The 25,608-nt window shown below is 38.3% G+C and overlaps 1 protein-coding gene across 1 annotated transcript in view; it reads right to left on the bottom strand.

The window, feature by feature from the left end:
- The window catches only part of ARHGAP20 (Rho GTPase activating protein 20), a 170,236-nt gene that overhangs the window by 43,485 nt on the left and 101,143 nt on the right, over window positions 1-25,608 (bottom strand). Inside the window, exons 3-5 of the mRNA XM_007936564.2 lie at window positions 22,670-22,834; window positions 7,762-7,911; window positions 737-778 (exon numbers count right to left, since the gene is read on the bottom strand). Of these exons, the coding sequence (XP_007934755.1) occupies window positions 737-778; window positions 7,762-7,911; window positions 22,670-22,834 (357 nt within the window). The remainder of the gene's footprint in view (window positions 1-736; window positions 779-7,761; window positions 7,912-22,669; window positions 22,835-25,608) is intronic.

The following is a 25,608-nucleotide window of genomic DNA, read 5'->3' as shown; positions in this document are numbered from 1 at the left end:
ACATATAATCCTTTACTCCATTACCCACTGCCATCAAGTAGCTTCCAACTCACAGTAGGACAGAGTAGAACCGCCCTGTAGGGTTTCCAAGGCTATAAATCTTCATAGAAATGGACTGTTCCATCTTTTTCCCGTAGAGCAGCTGGTGGGTTCAAACCGCCGACCTTTTGGTTGGCAGCCAAATGCTGTAATGCCACTAGACCAAATAAAAACTGTGTCATTTTCTTCTCATTTAGCTACCCAGTGGAATGTAAATCTTAGTCACCCCATTGCTTGAGGAGGGGGAAGGAGAAGGAGGGAAGGATTATGAAACTAACAGATGAACCTAAATTGATTATTTTAGTCTTTATGCTCACAGGTACAGACAGTAATTAATTTGTGAAGTAACTAGCAGAAAGCCTTGCATTTATGGAAACTTAATACAGGATTGAGGAAATTGTTGGTTCCAATCAGTAGGTTGGAGAAAACGGAAAGAGATGGGAGTGGTTATGGTCTAATTTCTATGATCTCAATAGACCTCAATGTTCTCATTCCTAGAACATAAGAAATACTTGTAATGAGAGAATATTATTTACAGTAAGTGGTAGCTAGTGTGCCATCTAAACAACAGCTTATTCTGAGCACAAATGAACAACTTCTATGAAGAGATGGAAAATACTTTGGGGCATGTCTCTACAAACATCTCAATTTGTTTATTACAGGTTAAAAATCAAAAATACGTATTCTGACAAAATACCTCTGAAGGAGAGATAGCCACCTGTCCTTTTGTTCTGGAGAACTGCAATCCGAGAAAATAGGAAAAAAAAAAAAAATAAAAACACACATTAAACCACATAAAATATCTATGCTAACATCTTTAAGATAGTCAATTCAAATGAAAATATCAACAGCCTATTGTCACTAACACAGTTGTACATGTAAGCTTCAATCCTGGCATAACTGGGTTTTGTAGAAGCCTGCACTGAAAACTCCTCTTAGTAAAAACTATGCAGTGACATATAGTGTAATCAAATCATCTCGGATGGATCCAGACAGACCCACTTTATTACTTTATTGCTCTTTCACAAGTGGCATCATAGCTGTAGGAGGTAGCTCTTAAAATATATGTAAGCTATGTAATCATGGGCAAATCCCTTAACCTCTCTAAGATCCAATTTCCACATTTATAAAACTGGGTTAGGTGTCTATCACTCAAAGCATTTTTGCAGCTTTAAGTGCAATACAAATAGGAAGTATGCTTAATATTGACATTAAAGCATAGTTAAGAAATTTGGAACATGGATAGAAATTTCTTGGCCCACAAACAAGTTTGTTGTCAGGAAAACAAATATTTATTTCTTTATGCAGATAGCAGAAGTGTAATTTAGTGAATTAGTTCAGAGAAAACTTATTAATTACTATAATTTTCTGATTAAGATCAACCGACTTATAGCTAAATTACTATTAATTAATAATTTTTCTTCTAAAGTCACTGCTGCATTTAATTATTAAAATAGCTAAAAATAATATGAAGTTTATTCCTACATGGTCTTATCACTCACTAGCTTTTAAAATCATATTTCTAATCTCCTCAAAGAAGTCGAAAACCCTCGTTATTTTTCTGTTCCAGAAAATGACACTTAGTAAATATTTTTAATTTGTTTCTAACTTTGTTGCTTAGCAATTTTCTTCATAAGTGTTTTAGTTATCTAGTGCTGCTATAACTGAAATACCATAAAAGGTGGTTTTAACAAATTTATTTTCTCACTGTTTGAGGCTACAAGTCTGAATTCAGGGTGCCAACTCTAGGACAAAGCTTTCTTTCTCTTTCTGTTGGCTGTGGAAGAAGGACTTTGTCCTTTGAGCTATCTGTGCTTCTGGGCTACCTTCATGGAGCTTGGTATTTCTCTTCTGGCATTACTGCTGGCCTAACCTGCTCTTTTTCTCTCTTACAAGAGATTAACTAAAAACACATCCTACACTAATCATGCTTCATTAACATAACAGAAAATGTCCAAATGGGATTATAACCACAAGAATAATGTTGTTGTTTGTTGTTATGTGCCGTCGAGTCGGCCCCGACTCATAGCGACCCCTTCTAGGGTTTTCGAGGCAGTATCACTATGGAAGTAGGATTGCCCAACCTTCCTTCCGAGGAGTGGCTGGTGGGTTTGAACCGCCAGCCTTCTGGTTAGCAGTCAAGTGCTTTAGCCACTATGCTACCAGAGCATAGTGGCTATGACATTTGACTGCTAACCAGAAGGCTAGCGGTTCAAACCCACCAACCACTCCTTGGAAGGAAGGTTGGGCAATCTACTTCCATGGTATCACCTGTGATACCACCACAGGAACTCAAGGAAGGGTCACTATGAGTTGGGTCCTACTTGAGGGCACATAGCAACAACAAGAATAATAAAGGGTAGGATTTACAACAGGGAGGGGCACAATTCAGTCCATAACAATAAGCGATCTCTCAGGATTGGCCATCTATGGTGCAGTGAATTATTTGGCATGATCCTTATAGCCATGGTCTTTGTGGCTCCTACCAAATGGGACTATGCAAATGGCAGGTGCTTGTTAATAATGTAAATAAGGAACACAGCACCCTTGTGGGGGCAGAATCCCGCAAACAAGGTATATGGAACCCTAATGTGAGGACTGGTCAGTTTTGCCACCCTGCTAGGCTTAAAGTGAGCCATCCCAGAGGCGGAAAGGGGAGATCTCACTACCATCAAGAAACAAGAGCCAGGAGTGGATCACATCCTTTGGTCCTGAGTTCCCTGCACTGAACTTCCTCTACCCGGGAGAGAGCTGTGTCAACAGAGAGAGAGAGAGAGAGAGAAGCACCACCAGCAGCAGAGAACCGGTGGCAACGGAGGCAGCAGAACCAAGAGACCACCCTGAGACAAGAACAATGAGCTTCCTGCCCATGGAGCAAGACAGCTGAGTGACTTAGGGCAGGAGGCCTGCTGGCAGAGTGAGGTGCCTCTCTAGGCACCTACTGTTGTTGTTGTTATGTGCTGTCAAGTTGGACATGACTCATAGCGATCCCTCCTTGGGTTTCCGAGGCGGTAGCACTACGGAAATAGATCACCCAACCTTCCTTCTGAGGAGTGGCTGATGGGTTTGAACCGCCAATCTTCTGGTTAGCAGTCAAGTGCCTTAGGCAGACTGCTACCTCTAGAGCTCCCTCTAGGCACCTACTGGCAGAGCTAAAAGAACTTTGTAACACTTGCCTGGGCAGGGCAGAGGCCAAGGCCAGAGAGAAGCATAACTGAAGCATGGCGGAGAACAGGCAATCCTGATTGAAGAACTCTATTCTGAGTTGTTTCTGATCTGAATTTGTAACCTGTTACTTCCTTAATAAACCCCATAATTACAAGTACTCTCTGCGAGTTCTGTGTGGCCACTGCAATGAATTATTTATCCCACTAGAGAATTAGAGTGTGTCTTAGAAGGGAGTCTGATAGCACAGTGCCTAAAGCATTTGACTGCTAACCATAAGGATGGCAGCTCAAACCCACCAGCCACTCCTCGGAAGGAAGGTTGGGCAATCTACTTCTGTAGTGATACTGCCTCGGAAACCCAAGGAAGGGTCACTATGAGTTGGAACCGACTCGATGGCAGTGAGTTTGGTTTGGTTTGGGTTGGAAGGGACAATGGGTGGTGTCAGAGTTGGTAAAAAGGTGGGAAGGTGGTGGCATGTCTGACCTCTGCCTCAAAGGAATCAGCCATAGCCTGTTGATCTTGATCCTTCTCCCCACTTGTGAAGTTTAAGGAGGTCAAACACCACCTCCAGATCATTTTGCACTATCAAAAAGTGCTTTAAATCTTTTTTTTTTAACCACTGGCCATATAATTTTCATCTTTCACAATTCCATACTATCTTTTGTTTTATTCTTCTTTTCCAAACAGAAGATTTTGTAGGTTCATTTATATCAAGTATCAAAATTTGATTTATTTAGCAAAATCTCTGTGCTGAAAAACGGATGACATGAGCAAAACAACAAAAAACAGATAAATTGGACCTCATAAAAATTAAAAGCTTTCATGCATCAAAGGACTTTATCAAGAAAGTGATGAGACAACCTACAGAATGGTAGAAAATATTTAGTAACCATATATCTGATAAACATTTAATATATAGAACATATAAAAGAATTCTTACCACTCAACATAAAAAAGACAAATAACTGAAGAAATTAGCAAAGGACTCGAAAATATGTTTCCCAAAGAAGATATCAAATGGCCAATGAGCACATGAAAAGATGTTCAATATTGTTAGTCATTAGGGAAATGCAAAACCACAATGAGTTACCACTTCACGTCCACTTAGATGGCTAGTATCAGAAAAAGGAAAACTAACCCATGTTTACTGAGGATGTGGAGAAACTCATGTATTATTGGTGGGAATGTAAAATGGTATAGTGGTTACAAAAAAAGTTTGGTAATTCCTCAAAAAAGTAAACAGAATTAACATATGACCTAGCAGTTCCATTTCTAGGTATATACCCCAAAGAACTGAAAGCAGAGACTCAAATAGGTATGTGTACATTGATATTTATTGGAGCATTATTAACAACAGCTAAAAGATGGACATGACTCATGGCCATCAACAGATGAATGGATAAACAAAATATAGTGTGTGTGTGTGTGTATATGCAATGGATTATTATTTAGCCATAAGAGAAATAAGCTCTGATACATGCTATGACATGCATGAACCTTGAAAATATGCTAAGTGAAACAAGTCAGACACAAAAGAAAAAACATTGTACACTTACATTTTATATAAAATACTTAGAATAGGAAATGCATTGAGACAAACAAAAGTTTATTAGTAGTTACCAGGGGCTGGGGGAAGAGTAGAATGGGAGTTACAGCTTAAAGGATACTGAGTTTCTATTTGAGGTTATAGAAAACTTTTGTAAATAGATTGTAGTGACTGGTTGCACAACACAGTGAATATAATTAATATCACTTAATCTTAAACTTAAAGATTGTTAAAATAGCATTTTTTGTTACATATATTTAAGGCACTTGACTGCTAACCAGAAGGCTGATGGTTCAAACCCACCAGCCACTCCTCAGAAGGAAGATGGGGCAATCTACTTCTGTAGTGATACTGCCTCGGAAACCCAAGGAGGGGTTGCTGTGAGTCAGATCTGACTCAACGGCACATAACAACAACAACAACAATATTTTACCATAATAAAATAATTTCTTAAAAAAAAGATCAGAAATTTTCTTCATATCTGTAAAACATTTTTCAATTAAAATTTAAAATTCTTATTGTTGTTAGGTGCTGTCAAGTCATCTCCAACTCATAGTGACCCTATATGCAACAGAATGAAACACTGCCCGGTCCTGTGCCAGCCTCACAATCCTTGCTATGCCTAAGCACATCGTTGCAGCCACTGTGTCAAGCCATCTTGTTGAGGCCCTTCCCCTTCTTTGTCGACCCCCCACTTTACCAAGCATGATATCCTTCTCCAGGGAATAGTCCCTTTTGACAACATGACCAATGTAGGTGAGACAAAGTCTGGCCATTCTTGCTTCCAAGGAGCATTCTGGCTGCACTCCTTCCAGGACAGATCTGTTAGTTCTTTTAGCAGTCCACAGTACTTTAAGTATTCTTTGCCAGCACAACTCAAACGCATCAACTCTTCTTTGGTCTTCCTTATTCATTATCCAGCTCTCACATGCATATGAGGCGATTAAAAATACCATGGCTTGTGTCAGGTGCAATTTAGTCTTCAAGGAGACATCTTCGCTCTTCAGCACTTGAAAGAAGTCTTTTGCAGCAGATTTGCCCAATGCAATATGTCCTCTGATGTCTTCACTGCTGCTTCCGTGGGTGTTGATTGTAGAATCAAGTAATATGAAGTCTTTGACAATTTCAATCTTTACTCCATTTATTGTGATGCTGCTTATTGGTCCAGTTGTGAGGATTTTGTTTTCTTTATATTAAGGTGTAATCTATACTGCAGACTGTAGTCTTCAATCTTCATCAGTAAGTGCATCAAGTCATCCCCACTTTCAGCAAGCAAAGTTATGTTGTCTGCGTATTGCAGGTTGTTAATGAGCCTTTCTCCGATCCTGATGCCACGTTCTTCTTCATACAGTCCAACTTCTCGGATTATTTGCTCAGCATACAGATTAAATACCGATATGGGAGCTCTGGTAGCATAGTGGCTAAGTCACTTGCCTGCTAACCAGACGGCTGGCGGTTCAAACCCACCAGCCACTCCTCGGAAGGAAGGTTGGGCAATCCTACTTCCGTAGTGATACTGCCTCGAAAACCCAAGGAGGGGTCGCTATGAGTCGGGGCCGACTCGACGGCACATAACAACAACAACAACAATTAAAAACTATTGTTTTAGAATATTTTAGAGTATAAATTAGCTATTGCAACTTAGTTGGACTGTCTTACAAAATTTGCTGCACCGAGGATCAGTAGTTTAAAAAACTGATAAGGGTGGAAAGCTCAATATGTAAATCAAATATCTGGGCTTTAGGGAAGGGGATGTGGAAAGAGGGAATCCTAGAGGTCTGCCCCGCTATTCCCCTTCCATACCTCCTGAGGCCCTTTCCCCCAGGTGTCCTAGTTTAAAACCCACTGTCTTCAACTCAGTGACCCTATGTAGAAGGCTACAAATCATCATGGAAGTAGACTGCTTCATTTGTCCAATGAAGCGACCGGTAGGTTTGAACTGCTGACCTTTTGGTTAGCAGCTGAATGCTTTACCACTGTGCCACCAGAGCATGGTCCTAGTATTTAATAACAAAACAAAACAAAAAAACCTCACTGCCATGGAGTCAATTCCTACTCATAGTGACCCCCATTGGGTTTCAGAGGCTATAAATCTTTACAGAAGTAGATTGCCACATTTTCCTTCTGTGGAGAAGCTGGTGGGTTTGAACCAATGACCTTCTGGTTAGCAGCCAAGTGCTTTATTTGCTATGCCACCAGAGCTCTTTCCATCCTAATATACTACTACTCTACTCACTACTTTGGAGTCAGATCTGACTCATAGTGACCCCTCCTTGGGTTTCCAAGGCGGTGCCTAGGGCACTTGACTGCTAACCAGAAAGCTGGTGGTTCAAACTCACCAGCCACTCCTCGGAAGGAAAGTTGGGCAATTTACTTCCCTAGTGATACTGCCTCAGAAACCCAAGAAGGGATCACCACAGCCCATAACAACAACAACATTACTACAAAAGCAGATTGCCCAACCTTCCTTCTGAGGTGGGTTTGAACCACCAGCCTTCTGATTAGCAGTCAAATGCCTTAGGCACTACGCCACCAGAGCTCCCCTCCACCCCTTTAAAAATCAGTAGGTCCAACCAAGGTAAATGAGTCCATTAATTTGCACATATTTTAATAAAAACCTCTTCAGGGAAAACATAGTGTCTTTATTGGGATGTGTGTATAAAGATAACTTAGTACGCAATCTAAATAAAATGTTTTCCTTTAAAAAATTCCAAAAAAAAACACCCCACCAAAACCCCAAACTCCACCCCCATTGCGTTTCCAAGGCAGTAAATCTCTATGGAAGTATATTGTCTCATCTTCCTTCCAGAGAGAGGCTGGTGTGTTTGAATCGCTGATCTACTGGTTAGTATCCAAAACGCCTTACCTACTATGCCACCACTGCTCCTTTTTAAAAAATGAGGGGAACAAAATTTGCTTTTTTCTTTCCATCCTAGAAATTATATTAGCTGATCACCTATTTCATAGTAGCTAACCCATGCAAATAAAGGAAAAGCTGTGGTTCTTACCTGAAAGTAGCCACGAAGTTCACCGTGGGCCAGCCCAAGACAAAGGATTTCGTAGCGTTGGTGTTGCCTTCTCCCACTTCATCCACACAGCTTGCTGTCCACATGTCACTTAACTTTATTTTATTTTTAATCTTAAAGTTGTTGTTATATCTAGAAAGATAAAAAACAAACCAGACCACTTGTTATTTTGTTTCTTAAGTGTTATGGGAACTTCTGTGCTTGTGACAGAGGAATGTTTTCATTAATCAGGGACAAAGAATGTCTTATTCATTGTTTTTATCTTCACTGCCTACCACAGTAAATGGTAACATAGTAGGCTTTTACTTGTTTGCTAAATTAACCTTGGACCAAGAAGGCCCTGGAAATACTTGGTGAATCAGTCATTATGTTTGTATTTATAGCAGCAAATAGTCATAACCTGGCTAATTTATTTTCTGTATGTTGAACACTGCATTTTGATTAAAAATCTCATTTTGAGTTTACTGCTGTTATAAAAATTAATGTATTAAAACTTGCTTACTTTTAAAATATTTGAGTAGTTGAACAAAAGATTAAAAATACATAATTTATTAAAATATATCTAAGATTTTTAAGAGAGATGTACTAGAAAATATAACTTGTAATTACTTAATGGAATTTATAATACATTCTCAACTGAATGGTTACTAAATTTTCTAGCTTTTAGAAGTATAGGTTATTTTAAACTTCCTTTCTAGAAATTATGTTCATACTATTTTATCTAATATTCTGGCTAAAACTGAAAAACTGTAGTCTAACAACAGAATCCAAAAATTTTTTTTTTCCTTAAAAAAAAAAGTATATTAGAGTTTACATACTAAAGTACTTGGTTTGTGGAAGGTTGCGGTCTATAGTGGGAGCCCTAACTCCATTTTGAGTCTTGACCTAAAATCTGATGTCTTTTGAGTTCTTTCTGATCATTAAACCAGCAATGTGGCTATCCTCAGAAAGCCCAGGACATTTAGGCCTCAGTAGAGTGTAGTTGAGAGAAGATTATCCTCACACAAAGAAGTAGGGAGCTTGCCTGGATGTGTCCTCAATGCTTTACTGAAAATAGTAACATGTTACCTAATTTAAGCTAAAGGTTGAGGTCCTGGTATGGATCATGTAGCTATGACGCAGGGTCACATGGTCATGAATCATACCCTGACTACATGTAGCCAGGTGGTCAAGCCCCAGAACCAATCCTGTAACACTTTCAATGTGTAATTGTGTACCTATCCCAATCATGGTCCTTTACCTGCTTCTGTAGTCCTGCCTGTGACAATAATGAACTGATCTGCCAGTAATCATGATTTCGTGATGATTTCCTTTGTTTTCTAATATGCATAATTAGCCCCGTGGCCATGAGTCAGTGGACTCCATTTGGCCTCTGTACTGTGTACATGCCGGTTTCCCTCATCCTCGATGACTGTCTTTGTATTGTCTTTGTCCTGTTTAAGGCTTAATAAAAAGTCTGTACGGCACATGTTTGAATCTGGGGTCTTTATTCCCCTAACTCAAAAGAAAGAAAGGAGGCTAGAAAATATTATATTTAAGTCAGGCAGACATACTTGACATTCATCTCTGGGGACTCAAGAGGGTGATCTGATCTACTTTAAGTTAGCAGTGAAATTGCTTTTTGACAATTTCTACCTAATCCCCCTTAGATCTGGTTTAATGTTCATGCTGGACTTGAGACTTAAATAGTTTCAAAGCACTGAGAAGGATAAAGAAAATGCTTAGGGAATTTTGGGTACTTCCCATCATTCAGAACCATTTGTGGAAACACTGAAAGCTAAAATGAAATCAAAGACATCACATACAGAAATATCCCTAAAATCCATATGATTCATGGAACATTTAATTTAAAGCTAAAACTCTTCAGTTGGATTTGTTAAATGAAAAATATTTTGCAGGAACTACACCTGAAGGATAATCTAGATTCAAAGCCTTATTCATGCTTCTAGTATGGTACACTGTTTTCTTCTCCTTTATTTTAATTTCCAAACTATTTATTAATTTCTAGCACTTCTCAGCCAACCAACAAGTAATTGTTTTACTTTTTATCAGTAACTAAAGTCTTTTTTTTACACTTTGAGTGAAGAGAAAGACAGTAATGAAAACAATCTCTTCAACTCATAGGGAGTTGGCTGTGTTAAAGCAAAAGGGGGCACAAAAACCACTCATAATCCAACATTATTCTTTTTTTAAAAAAATTGTGCTTTAGATGAAAGTTTACAGAGAAAACTAGTTTCCCACTCAATAGTTTACACATGAAATGTTCCAGGACATCAGCTTCCTTCCCTACAATGTGTCAGGACTCTCCCCATTTCCATCCTGGGTTCCCCATTTCCTTTCCTCTGGATTTTCTACCCCTTCTTGCCTTCCTACCTTTGCTTTTGGGCAAATGCATTCCTTTTGATTTCATATAATTGATTGTTCTAAGGAACATATTTCTCTTGGATATTATTGTTTATTTTATGGGCCTATTGTTTGGCTAAAAGGTGGCCTTTGGGCATGTTTTCAGTTCTAGGTCAGAAGGGTGTCATAGGGCCATAGTCCTGGGGGTTCCTCCAGTCTTTGTCAGATCAGTAACTATGGTTTTCTTTGTGAATTTGATTTTTTTTGATTCTGTATTTTTCTTCCACTCTATCTGGGACCCTCTTTTGGGATTCTACTCAGAGAAGTCAGTAGTAGTAGCAGCTGGGCACCATCTAGCTCTTTTGGTCATAGGATCATGGTTCATGTGGTCCCTTCCTTAGTCCTTTGGACTAATTACTCCCTTGAGATTTTGGTTTTCTTCACTCTCCTTTGCTCCAGTTGGGAAAAGTCCAATAGAGTTTCTTAGTTGGTCGCTTGCAAGCTTTTAACATCCCAAACACTACTTGCAAAGTAGGATGCAGAATACTGTCTGTGGTAGTGAAGTTTGTGCGTTAACTTGGCTGGGCCTGGTTGAGTGTCTAAGCAGCTGGATGTAGTATTCCCCATGATGAGGCTGGTAATCAACTCCATGATGGAATCTACTGTTAGCAGCTGAGTAGCTGCCATAGGGATGTAGTTTGTTTCCTTTATACAAGAAGAAGCCTTAGAAATGGTTCCTAGCCTTTTGGCACGCTTGAACCCTGCACGTAGCTGTGTTGTTGTTCAACAGCCTGCCATGCCCTGCCAGTCTTGGGATTTCATCTGGACTTGAATTAGTGCCCTGCCATGTTGTTTGGTAACATTGAGACTGTGCCTTTTTACTTGTCAACCTTGGGCTTGTGAGGCTCAGCAGGTAGCAGCTGTCTGAGTGAAGAAAAGCCTCCAGCTTCAGTGGGCCAGGAGCAGGAGGCAGAGCTGAAGCCCAAGGTTGAGGGGCTTTCATCCAGCCCCTAGAGCCTGGCACTTTGAACTCAGACTTAAAGCCTCCAAACCATAAGAGAATAAAATCCTGATTCTTAAAGACATCCCATTTGTAATATATTCCTGTCAGGTGGCACCAGGTAACCAAAACACTGTCTTTATGAACTATGTTGTGCCAATTGACATAGATGTTCTCTGACTTTTGTTCCTCACCGTTGACCCTAGGAACTTTGACCCATGAGGTATGTGGTTATGTCTAAGAAGTTTCCATGACTGTGACCCTTGTGTGCACTATCGTCTACACTAATATGCAATTAGTGCCTATAATAATGTATGTAGAAATTTTTCACAACCAAACTTATATTTGCAGGTAGATATGTTCCTTTATGGGAGCTCTGGTAGCATAGTGCCTAAGGCACTTGACTGCTAACCAGAAGGCTGGCAGTTCAAACCCACCAGCCACTCCTCAGAAGGAAGATGGGGCAATCTACTTCTGTAGTGATACTGCCTCGGAAACCCAAGGAGGGGTCGCTATGAGTCGGGTTCAACTGGATGGCACATAACAACAACAACAACAACATGTTCCTTTATACCATCCCACAACTCTTTAGCATACCTATCTATCTATGTATCTATTGATACATTGTTGTTGTTTTTGTTATGGGCCATCGAGTTGGACCTGACTCATAGCGACCCCTCCTTGGGTTTCCGAGGCAGTATCACTACGGAAATAGATTACCAACCTTCCTTCCAAGGAGTGGCTGGTGGGTTTGAACCACCAGCCTTCTGGTTAGCAGTCAAGTGCCTTAGGCACTACACTACTGTTTCTTAATCCTATTGCGCTGCAGGATTATCTCTGTTATAGTAATTACTGTAATTGCCCTTTATTCTTGTATTCCTCTCACTGTCTTCCTTTGCCTCGATCATGTTGTGCTGACTTCCATCATACTGTGTATTGCCTTTCCTTCACTAATATTAACATGTATCTTCTATCTAGTTAGTAATTTCCCTTCCCTCCCACTCCCATCCCTGGTAACAAATTTTTTTTTTTTTTTCCTGTGTGTAAACCTTTTCTTGCTTTTTATAATAATAGGCAAATATAATATTTGTCCTTTTGTGATTGACTTATTTTACTCAGCATAATGTCCTCCAAATTCATCCATGTTGTAAGATATTTTGTGGATTTGTAATTATTCTTTATCATTGCATAGTATTTCACTGTATGTATGTATCACAGTTTGTTTATCCATTCATCTGTTGATGGGAACTTAGGCTATTTCCATCTTTCTGCTACTGTGAATAATGCTACAATGAATGTGGGTGTGGTATGTTTATTTATGTCAGGGCTCTTATTTCTTTAGGGGATATACCTAGAAGTGGAATTGCTGGATCATATGGTATTTTACTTTCTAGCTTTTCAAGGAAGCACCATACATTTTCCATTCCCACAAGCAGTGTATAATAGTTTCAATCTCCCTACAACCCTGCCAACATTTGTTATTTTTTTGTTATTTTGATTAGTGCCATTATTGTCAGGGTGAGATGGTGTATCTCATTGTAGTTTTGATTTGCATCTCTCTGAGGTTGGGCAATCCACTTCCATAGTGACAATGCATAGTGACAATGCCTTGGAAACCCGAGGAGGGTATGCTATGAGTTGGGTGTGACTCGACGGCATACAACCACCACCACCACCAATGGCTGATGGTTGTGAACATTTTTCCATGTGCTTGTTAGTCTCCTGAATGTCTTTGTCAGTGAAGTGTCTGTTCATATCCCTTACATATTTTTAAATTGGATTGTTTGTTTTTGTTGTTGAGGTGTTGATGTTTTCTATAAATTTTAGATTAGACCGTTATTCGATCTGTCATAGCCAAACATTTTTCCAATCTACAAGTTCTCTTTTTACTATTTTGGAAAAGTCTTTTAAAGAGTATATGTGTTCAATTTTAAGGAGGTCTTATTTAATTAAATCATCTTCTGTTGTTTGTACATTTTTTAGTTATGTTTGGTATTCTACTTATACTATATATTAGGGTCCCTAACATTGTACCTATTTTTTCCTCCATGATCTTCAAAGTTTTAGGTTTTATATTTAGGTCTTTGATCCATATTGAGTTAGTTTTCATCTATGGAGTGAGGTATGGGTCTTATTTCATTTTTTTATAGATAGACCTCCAGTTTTGCCAGCACCATTTGTTAAAAAGACTGTTTCTTCTCCGTTTAATGGACTTTGGCCCTTTGTTGAAGTTCATAGGTGGATGTATTTATGTCTTGGTTCTCAATTCTGTTTCATTGGTCTATGTATCTATTGCTGTACCAGTAGCAGGCTTTTTGATTACTATTACTATATAGTAGATTCTGACATCAGATAATATAAGACTTCTTATTTTGTTTTTCATAGGGCACACTGAATTCAAGTATAATAGAAAAGTGCCTTGTGAAATAATGGCTTCTTTCTATAAAGGAGCACTGGTGGCATAGTGCCTAAGGCATTTGACTGCTAACCAGAAGGTAGGTGGTTCAAACCTACCAGCCACTCCTTGGAAGGAAGACTGGGCAATCTACTTCCATAAAGATTTACCACCTTGGAAACCCAAAGGGGGTTGCTGTGAGTTGGAATCAACTCAATGGCAGTGAGCTTGGTTTGGTTTTGTGTATTTTATTTCAGTTATTTTTCATGTTAGTGCAATAATCTTTAGATTTTTTTTTTTTTTTTAGAAACAGACTCAATTACAGATGAAACCTACTTTGCAGATGGCAACTATTTAACCTATGAATCCAATGTCATTGAGTTAATTCTGACTCATTGCAACCCTACAGGGTACAATAGAACTGCTCCATAGCAGTTTCCAAGGCTATGATCTTTATGGAAGCAGACTGTCACATCTTTATCCCACAGACAAGACTGGTGGATTATAACCATTGACCTTTTGGTTAGCAGCCAAGTACTCAACCACTGCACTACCAGTGTTTCCTCTGGCAACTATTTAGTTAATAAAAAACTAAAACAAGAAGCTGTTTAAAAGTCCAAATGATAATTTCCATTCTCCTATAATAATAATATGGCTAACTTTTATTAGAATGTACCATGAGCCAGTTACTACTGTAAACACTTTACACATACTATTTGTAAAACAACTGTGTGAGGAAGGTATTATTACTTCCATTTTAGATAAGGAAGCTAAGTCAAAGAGAGATTAGGTAACTTTGAATTCAGGCTGTGCTGAATACTAAGTTTATGCTTTTAACCACTACTCATCTATAACAAGCCCTTGAATATTGCTATTCTTAGAAAGCACCTGGATGGAACTATCTTTCCATTCATCTTTCTGGAGCTACAAGACATTCTGATGGAACTGGTGTGTTTGTTATGGAGGTGGGGGTTGAAATCTCATAAACATTTTTGTTCATAATGCTTGAAAATATTAAAACACATTTTTCCAACAAAGTTTTATATTAAAACTGGTTGTCCTGGGTTTATAAGGTGTTTCTTTAGATTTTTTACTCTCAATCTCCAATAGTATTGGACAATTCCAATAGAAATTTTAAAAGTATGAATTTAATGTAAAGTGGCTTGGACAAACAAACAAACAAAAAAACAACCAAAAAATCTAATTATTTTTTCTACATTGTGGTCTTTTACTACAAATTTATTAAAGTAAGAGATGTACTTCTTTGCTTTCCTCCCTTTCAATGTTTATAATGGAAGGAATACCCAGTAAGAACTGTGAAATATATAGGATTCATAACTCAGATTTTCCCCCATCCTAAAATGGAGATGTTTTATTAAATGCTTTAAGGTAGAAATCATGGTATAGTCTATAAATATCTGCTGATAATTCTTTGTTCCTCTTCATCTTTTTCATCTAAACAGTATTATTTCTCTGTTTAGAAAATAAAACATGACAATGGTTGTGGCTTAGAAGGGTGTGAGGTAAGTAAAGTCAGTTTCTTTCAGTAAATTCCAAATGGGTGGTCTATGGCTATTAACAGAGAAGATATTAATTTTATTGGGAAAATAAATTCTTATTTAGCTTTGTAATGAATATCAATAGTGGTCCCTGAGGTGCCATTTGGCTTTAACACTTCTTCCAATGTAGTATGGAAAAGAATGACAATAAACTCAAACAATTTTTAGCAAACATTGTCAAAATCCATCACAAACTAGAGCAAATGTAATACCTTAGCCAATAAAAAGAGGCATTTAAAAACCCCTTCTGTTATTTCACTCACTAAAATTCACTTGTTTAACTAAGTAAATATGTGGCAATAGGTCAATTATTTATCCCTCTTGAATTTACTTCTGGTATCAACCTAGACTATGAGCAGTTTCCATCTAGAGCCTGAAGGTGAGCTGAAGTAATCTGAAACCAATGGTCTTCCCTTATCCTCCCATAGCTAAGTACAAAGATTTAGTAGCTGAGATTATGTCAACAAATTAAGTGATCCAGGGTACAACCCAATCTTACATCCAAAGATGAGAAGGATAGGGAAGATGTAATGTTTGGTACTACTGCTTCTTGTTATTGTTTACTGTGGAAAAATGAAAATTAAGTTCTTTCATATTAAGAAGGATCTGTGAATATATCCAATGTTTGCTGTAAGAATAACCAAGTAAGTAATTTCCTGAAAAATTATGGGGAAAACTTTTGCAAGGTAACAAGAGTCAGTATTAATGATTACCTCCTCAATATCTACGTTTTATCTCAAGGATCCTGGATTTATCCTCCCACAAATTAACTTAGATCACTCACATTTTTAAGTATTTCCATTGGATGTAGAAGTACTTAAAATAATCTTTCATGAATTGAATCTCTTAAATAAGAACAGCATTAAACTGATTGATAAAGATCTTTTCATTTCATAAACATACTTAAGTGGGCACAAAGAATTATTTCAAAGGCAGTATGTGGAAAAGATTATTGGACAACTTATATGATAAAGAGACAATCAAAAAGTCAGCTATAGAAGTAGATGATGGGCACAGATCTTGCCAATTTTTCTAAAAGCAGCAATTTTCTAGTGAAAAAAGAAACTCTGTTTTATATAAAAATTTTTAGCAGAACATTATAGCTTATGTAAAAATCACATAGAGGCTAAAAGTATTCAGAACAATAAATGACTTCAGGTAAAAAAACAAAGATTTTCTACTGAAAACATTATCTTAATTGCTAAGAAAAAATCCAGAACAGGAGAAGGAAAACACAGTCCTCCCTAAGAACTGAATGAATGTTACCAAGTAAATAGCCTGAAAAGTCGTAAAGTATAGAAAACTGGTTATATTTTAAGTTTTTGTTGTTTGTGTTTGTTTATTTATCTATAAGCTGAGCACAAAGCTATGCACCTAATGAGTACAGCGTGGTACAGGAAAAAGAACCCGGCTTTTGGAATTAAGGCCTGGATTCAAATTCCAGCTCTACCATTTTCTAGTATATGACCTTAAGACAAACATACCTGATCTCAGTTTTAATATCTGAAACAATTCCCATCTTGGGGGACTGCTAGAAAATTAAACAAGACATCTGTCATCTCCTATTGTAAAACAAGGAGCTCTGGTGGTGTAGCGGGTAAGGCATTTGGCTGCTAACCAAAAGGTTTGAACCGACCAGCCCACTCAGCAGAAAAAAGGTGGAGTGGTCTGCTTCCGTAAAGATTTACAGCTTTCGAAACCCAATGGAAGTTGCTATGAGTCAGAATTGCCTCATTGCCAGTGAGTTTGAGTTTATTCTTAAGGTTTTCAGTGGCCAATTTTTCCAGAGGTAGACCACCACATCCTTCTTCCTAGTCTGTCTTAGTCTTGAAGAAGATCAAGGACTACAACCTTCAGTACAGATTATACATCAGCATTCAAATTCTAAAACCAAACTCACTGCTGTCGAGTTGGATCTGACTCATAGCAACCCCTCCTTGGGTTTCCAAGGTGGTATCACTATGGAAGTTGTTGTTGTTGTTGTTGTTATGTGCCGTCGAGTCGATCCCGACTCATAGCGACCCCTCCTTGGGTTTCCGAGGCAGTATCACTACGGAAGTAGGATTGCCCAACCTTCCTTCTGAGGAGTGGCTGGTGGGTTTGAACCGCCAGCCTTCTGGTTAGCAGTCAAGTGCTTTAGACACTATGCTACCAGAGCTCCTCACTATGGAAGTAGATTGCCCAATCTTCCTCCTGAGGAGTGGCTGGTGGGTTTGAACCTCCAATCTTCTGGTTAGCAGTCAAATCCCAACATAAAGAAAACAAAAATTCTCACAATTGGACCAAAAAGTAACATCATAATGAATGGAGAAAAGATTGAAGTTGTTAAGGATTTAATTTCACTCAGATCTACAATCAATGCCCATGGAAGCAGTAGTCAAGAAATCAAAGACGTATTGCATCAGCCAAGTCTGCTGCAAAAAGATCTCTTTAAAGAGTTATAGAGCAAAGATGTCACTTTGAAGACTAAGGTGCACTTCACCCAAGCCTTAGTATTTTCAATCGCCTCATATGCATGTGAAAGCTGGGCAATGATTAAGGAAGACCAAAGAATTGATGCATTTGAATTATGGGGCTGGCAAAGAATACTGAATGTACCATGGTCTGCCAGAAAAATGAACAAATTTGTCTTGGAAGTACAGCTGGAATGCTCCTTAGAAGTGAGGATGATGACACTTTATCTCTCATACTTTAGTCATGTTATCAGGAGGGACCAGTCCCTGGAGAAGAACATCATGGTTGGTAAAGCAGAGGTTCAGTGAAAGAGAGGAAGACCTTCAACAAGATGGACTGACACAGTGGCTACAAGAATGGGCTCAAAAAACAGCAGTCATTGTGTATGGTGCAGGACTGGGCAGTATTTTTGTTCTGTTGTGCATAGGTTTGCTATAAGTTGGAAATGACTCGATAGCACTTACCAACACCACTACCAACAACACTGTAATACCAAGCCCAAAGAATCCAGAATGTTAACTAATCTACATTTTAAAAAACAATGATTTGTATCTCTATCAAAGCCTCATATAGAGCTTCAAAAGACCTACTAAAAAGGCTTAGATGAAGACTTTTCTTTCTCAGTTCCTCATAATGGCATACCCACTTCCAAATTATATTTGTAGGCATTGTTGTTTGTTATTGTTGGTTGCCATCTAGTCGGCTCCTACTCATAATGATCTTATGTATAACAGAATGAAATACTGCCTGGTCCTGTGCCATGTTCATGATGGTTGGTATGTTTGAGTCCATTGCTGTGGCTATTTGTTGGCATTACTCATCTTCAAAACAAATTCTGAAATATTTGTCTTACCTTTACCTTTGCTTTGAATTTTCTATCTACCACCCATCTATCAAGAGCTCTGATGGCACAGTACTTAAGGCATGTTACTGCTAACCAGAAAGCTGATGGTTCAAACCCACCAGTCACTCCTCGGAAGGAAGGTTGGGCAATCTACTTCTGTAGAGATACCGCCTTGGAAACCCAAGGAGGGGTCGCTAAGAATTGGATCCGACTTGACGGCAGTGAATTGTAGTTGTTATCCATTTGTCAGTCTGTTATACTGGAGCTTGAAGGTCACTATGATGTTGGAAGTTATGCCACCAGTATTCAAATACCAGCAGGGTCACTCATGGTGGACAGATTTCAGCTGAGATCCCACACCAAGATAGAGTAAGAAGAAAGGCTTGGTGACCTATTTCTAAAAATTAGGCAATGAAAACACTATGGATAACAACAGAATATTGTCCAATATAGTGCTGGCAGAGGACCCCCTAGGTTGGAAGGCAGTCAAAATACACAGGAGCTGCAACAATGGACTCGAGCATACTAACAACTGTGAAGATGGTACGGCACTGGGCAATGCTTTGTTCTGTTGTACATGGGGTCGCCATGAGCTGAGTCAACAGCAACTAATAACAAATATTCTTACTATTTCTCACTAGATGGGTATTTAGTTAGAGCCTTTTATTCATCACAAAGGAAAGACTGATGTAAATGGTGAGACAGAAACTAAAAGACTGAGGAAATCTATGAAATTCAGAAGAAAATAAGTAATAGACACAGCAACCTCATAGTGTTAAAAGCACAGACTTTGAAATAAGACAGACCTAGAGTCACATGTAAGGAAGGAACTCTGGTGGTGCAGTGGCTAAGGCATTTGGCTGCTAACCAAAAGGTCAGAAGTTCAAACCTACCAGCAGGTTTGTGGGAGAAAGATGAGGCAGTATGCTTCTGCAAAGATTCACAGCCTTGGAAAACCTACAGGGTTGCTATGAGTTGGAATCTACTCGATGGTAGTGGGTTTGGTTTTGGTAGGTTCACATGTGGGCCCAACTAATTACTACCTTTGTGATCTTTGGGACATCAACATCTTTGAGCATGAATTTCTTCTGTAAAATGAGGACAATTTCACCTCAAAGAACAGTAATAAGGATTATATAAAATCTTTAGTATAATATATAATATATAATAAAATCTCAGTAAATGGTCTCTATTAATATCACACAGATTAAATATGTTGTTAGTTGCTGTCCAGTTGGCTCCGACTCATCGTAAACTTATATAAAACAGAATGAAATGTCCAGTCCTGTGTCATCTTCATAATCATTGCTATATTTGAATCCATTGTGGGGCTATTATGTCAATTCACTGAGAATTTCCCTCATTTTTGTTGACCTATTCTTTATCAAACATGATGTTCTTTTCTAGTGACTGATCTTTTCTGATGGCATGTCCAAGGTACACTAGTCGAGATCTCGCCATCCTTGATTTTAATGAACATTTTATTTATTTCTTTGAAGATCGATTTGTTCGTTCCTCTGACAGTCCACAGTATATTCAATTACTCTTTGCCAACACAGTTTGAACACATCAATTCTTCTTCTGTTTTCCTTTCTCACTATTCAAGTTTCACATGTGTATGAGGTTTAGAGACTTACCTCAGTCATCAAAATGACATCATTGCTTTTTAGAACTTTAAAGAGATCATTTGCAGCAGCTTTGCCCACTGTAATATATTGTTCGATTTCTTGACTGCTGCTTCCATGGACATTGATTGTTGATCCAAGTAGAATGAAATCCTTGACAAATGCAATTATTTTCTCCGTTGATCATGCTTTTGATTATTGGTCCAGTTGTGAAGATTTCTGTTTTCTTTATGTTCAGATGTAATCGATACTGAAGGCTGCAGTCTTTGACCTTCATCAGTAAATGCTTCAAGTTGTTTTCATTTTTGGTGAACAAGGTTGTGTGATCTGCATATTGTAGGTTGTTAATGAGTCTTCCTCTAATCCTGATGTCATGTTCATTTTCATATATTCTGGTTTCTCAAAGTATTTGTTCAGCATGCATACTGATTAAGTAATATGAAAGAATACAAGCCTGTAACACACTTTTCCAATTATGAACCATGCAGCATCAGCTTGTTCTGTCTTAATGAGTGCCTCTTTATCCAGGTACAGGCTCTATGTGCGCACGATTAAGTGATCTGGAATTCTAACTCTATGTAATGTTATCCATAATTTGCTATGACCCACACAGTCGAATGCCTTCATGTAGTCATAGGTAATCATCTTTCTGGTATTCTCTGCTTTTGGCCAAGATTAATCTGACAACAGCAATGATATCCCTCATTTCATGTCCTCTTCTGAATCCTCCTTGAACTTCTAGAAGATTCCTGTCAATGCATAGCTGCAGCTGATTTTGAATTACTTTCCATAAATTTTGCCAGCATGTGATATTAGTGATATTGTTCGATAATTTCTGCATTCTGCTTGATCGTCTTTCTTTGGAATGGGCACAAATATGGATCTCTTCCATCTTCCAGTCAGTTGGCCAGGTAGCTGTCTTTTAAATTTCTTGATATAGATGAGTAGACAGCCAGTGTTGTATTTGTTTGTTGAAGCATCTCCATCAATGCCTGGAACCTTGTTTTTCAGATTAATGTCTTGCAAAATTAGTACTTAGCCCTGCAATATCTTATCTATGACACAGCATGAATGGAATGAGAGTGATGGTGGTAGGAAAAAGTTTTTTTCTATTCTTTAGTGAATAAAAATATCTTTGATGAGATCTGACTTGTTAAAATACTCTTATCTTTTGTGATGTTTCATAAATAACAAGAATGATGATGGAGCAACACACCACCATGTTCTAGGCTGGGTTGTATTGGTATTTAAATGTTGAGGGGTAAGTGTATACTTTTAATTACCTCCAAAGTATATTCCAAATATGTCTGTACCTTTCATTTAATTGTTATCTCCCTAGATGAAGCTCTCATTATCTCTCATCAGGACTACTACAATAACCTCCTCACTAGTTCCCTGCTTCTATTCTTACTACCCTCCAAGCCATTATCTATCACTAGCTAGAATGACATTTTAAAAATATGAATCAGATTATGCTCCTCCCTAATTATAACCCCTCAGAATAAAACCCAAACTCCTTTATCATAGCCTTTGTGGTACCTAGCCTCCAAGATGGCCTCCATCACCCCCATTTCCTGGTGTCCACACTCTTCTGTAGCCTCTCTTCCATACTGTACCAAAGCTGCTCTGTGTGACCAATAGCATACACCAGAAATTATGGTGTGTTATTTCAAAATTAGATTAGTAAGGCTGCAGCATCTACTTTGGGCACTATCTCACTCCCTTGGATCATTCTCGCCAAAGGAAGCAAGCTAGCATGTTATGAGCAGCCTGTGGTGACACCATGTGGAGAGCAAGCCAAGCCTCTGGTCAACAGCCAGCAAGGAACTGAGGCCTGTCAACATTCCCACGAGCAAGCTAAGAAGTAAATTCTCCAGCTCCAGTAGAGCCTTAAGATGACTGCAACTCCAGCCAACACCATGGCTGCAATTTTAGGAGAGCCCTTAAGGCAGAACCACCCAGCTAAGCCACTTCCAGATTCTTGACCCAGAGAAACTATGTGAGATGTTTGTGGTTTTTCAGCTGTTATGTTTTGGAATAATTTGTTACATAGCAATAGATAGCTAATACAGCCTACAAAAGACCAGATGACCTATTGTCTACTTCTCCAATCTTATTCACATCATTCTCTTCCTGCTTATTATGCTCCAGTTACATAGGCCTTCTTTTGACTCCTACAAAGGATTGAGCTTTTTTCCCCTTACTACATGAAATGCTCATACTCCCAATATCTGAGTGGATGGTTGCTCTTCATCCTTCAATGATTCCCCAACACATGACTACCCTTTTCTAACATATATCCTGTCTTCTTCACCTGGCATCCTATTTACTTCATAGCACTAATTACAACTGTAATTTGCTTTGCATGCATTAGAATGTATGCTCCAAGACAGCAGGGACTGTATCTATTATATTATTCATTGTATTCCCTATATTAGTCAGGGCATGGCACAGAGCAGGACCTAACTAAACACTTACTGAATAAATAACAAATTAAAACTTTTTTTTTTTTTTTGTAAAAACAAAACAAACAAAGAACTCACTTCAGATATTACACTACAGTAATAGAGGCCAGACATTCCCATAGTAAGCTTCAGTAGGAAGGTTCTTGTTTGTTAGTGGGAATATAATTTTATAATGATAACAAGAGAGAGTGTATAGTATACTTACTTGATTTTGGCGACAACAAGCAAATCATTGAACAGGAAAAGATGGCGCTCCTGCCTCTGCAGGCCTCTTTTGAGTTCTACCCAGCCATCAATCAATAGAGTCCTACTGGAGCACGCAAATGATGACAGAAATGCACATGTGTCCACACTAGCAGATGGACTCTCCCTGTTAACAGATCAAACACCATGGATCAGTTAGTCATATGATTAAATATAGCATTTAGTTTTTATAAAATTATAGCTGATAGTTGGTCAAGAAATATAAAACTCAAGTACAATTTTTTAAATGCAATGGTACACCTTCCTAGTCTATTTTCCATACAGTAGTCTTTTTCCCTTTAACACTTTATTATGAAATTTTTCAAACATAAAGCAAGGTTGAGATAATTTTATAATCAACACCTGTATATTCCAACTAGATTCTGCCATTAATAATTTACTGTTATTTACTTTATCATATGCCTTTCCAACTTTCTACCATTCCATTTATTAATCCATTTTATTTTGGTACACTTCAGTGTAAATTTCAGACAATACTACACATCCCCTAACTAGTACTTCAATGTGCATATAATTAACTGAAGGTCAAAATTTATTCATAAATTTTCTTTTGATATAAAATTTACATACATGAAATTCATACTTCTTAGGTGTATATTCACGGACTTTTTTTAAAAAAATGTTTATTGTGATTTGGGTGAAAATTTACATAGCAAATTGACTTTCCATACAGCAGCTCACATACACATTGTCTCATGACATTGACTACAATTACCACATTGCAACAACTTCCCTCCCAGTTTCTCCCCATAGTTACCTGTTCCCTGTGTCCTTCCCTCCCATGCACTCCTGCCCCCCCCCCCGAGCTATCTCCCTGTGCATTCACTGCCTTTCTATTCTATGCTTGATCTCTCCAAGGAGTGTATCTACCTAATGTAAATGTTCAGCTCATATGCCTGTCTTTTGTTTGGCTGGAAGCCACAGGAGTGGGTTCAATTCCAGAAAAGAAGGACATCTAGGGGCCATAGTTTCAGTGGTTCCATCAGGCTCTATCAGACTAGCAAACTTGGTCCTTTTTTTTTTTTTTTAATACAATTTTGAGTTTTGTTCCCCATTATTCTCCTGCTCTATCCAGGATCTCCTACACAGATCCTCCTCCTAGTGTTGACAGTGGTAGCTGGGCACCATCTAGTTCTTCTGTTTTCATAGTCATATAGGCTGAGGATCACATGGTGTACCAGTCGCTTGGACTAATTGTTTCCATGCATCTTTGATTTCTTCATTCTTCTTTGCCCTGGCCGAGTAGAGACCCATTGCTGCATCTAGATGGCCACCTGCAAGCTTTTAAGATCCCAGTTGCTACTCGCCAAAGTAGGATGTGGAATAATGTTTTAGTGTAGGATGTGGAATAATATTTTTGTGTAGTATGTTATGCTAGTTGAGCTTGATGTCCCCTGAGACTATGGTCCTGAGCTCATGGGTCCAACTACTCACTGCCTCTGGGTAGCTGGCTTTGCCCAAGAAGTGACTACAACCTTGTCTCTTGTCAGCTCTATTATATTCCTGGGAATTCTTACAGAACATACAAGTACACTTGTAGAAACACTGTCTGCCAATCTTATACATGGTCTTGGGCATACTCCCCCCTGCATAGACATACCTAATTGTTCAGCCTGTCCATCCATCTATCCATATATCAATGTTTGCCATCACTGACAACACAGTACTGTATGTGCAAAAGGGTTCATTTTTGTTGTTCATCCCATGCACTTCTCTACATCTTTCTCTGCCTCAGTGCCACTAAGTTGATCACTCACATTTGGTACGTTGCCCCTCCCTTCACCCAAATCAATACTTGTCTCTACCTATCCAACAGTGTTCCCTCCCCTCTCCTCCCACCCATGGTAACTAACAAAGAAAATGTCTTGCCATATATAAAACTTTCCTTGACTATTTACAATAACAGACTAATACAGTATTTGTCATTCTGTGATTGACTTATTGTACTCAGCATAAAGTCCTCCCAGTTTATCCACGTTATGCAGTGTTTCTCAGATTCTTTAGGGTTGCACAGTATTCCACTGTGTGTATGTATCATAGTTTGGTTATCCATTCTTCTGTTGATGGGCACCTAGGTTGTTTCCATCTTTTTACTATTGTAATAGCACTGCGATGAACATGGGTGTGCATATATCTGTTCTTGTCCTGGATCTCACTTCTTTTGGATATATACCTAGTAATGGAATGTGTGGGTAAAATGGTATTTCTAATTCCAACTTTTTAAGGAGGTGTATATTCATGGACTTTTATCAAATGTATTCACCTGTGTAGTCTACAAGCCCATCAAAATTCCATCTTGCCCCTTTCTAGTTAATCCCCTTCTCATCACTCCAAAGGCAATCAGTCTTCTGATTTTTTCCTATTGAATATTAGTTTTATCTCTTCTAGAATTTCGTATAAATGAAATCACACTACATACTCTTTTATGTAATGTATCTGCTATCAGTATGTTTTTAGGGTTCATTCATGTTATGTATCTCAGTAATCTGTTCATTTATGTTGCTGAGTAGTATTCCACTGCATAAATTATTTGTTTATTTATTCTCCTATTATAAGTGTTGTTCCCCCCCCCCCTTGTGCTATTAATGATAAAGCTGCAATTTAACATGGTTGTGTTGTTCTTTTTGTGACCTACCATTTCATTTCTCTTGGGTAAATACCTTAGTGTGGAATTGCTGGGTCACAGAATAGCTGTATGTTCAATTTTAGAAAAAACTGTGAGCTATTTTTTCCAAGATTTGTACCATTTTACATTCCCACCAACACTGTATGAGAATTCCAGTTGTTCTACAACCATGTCAACATTTGGTATTGTCAGTCTTTTGAATTTTAGTCATTCTAGTGGATATATGAGAGCTCTGGTAGCATAGTGCCTAAGGC

The sequence above is a fragment of the Orycteropus afer genome, unplaced genomic scaffold (assembly GCF_000298275.1).
Source record: "Orycteropus afer afer isolate SDZICR_OR568_19922 unplaced genomic scaffold, OryAfe1.0 scaffold00036, whole genome shotgun sequence".
NCBI classification, from domain to species: Eukaryota; Metazoa; Chordata; class Mammalia; order Tubulidentata; family Orycteropodidae; genus Orycteropus; species Orycteropus afer.
The sequence above is the reverse complement of the archived record's forward strand: the minus strand, read 5'-3'. Positions and strand labels throughout refer to the sequence as shown.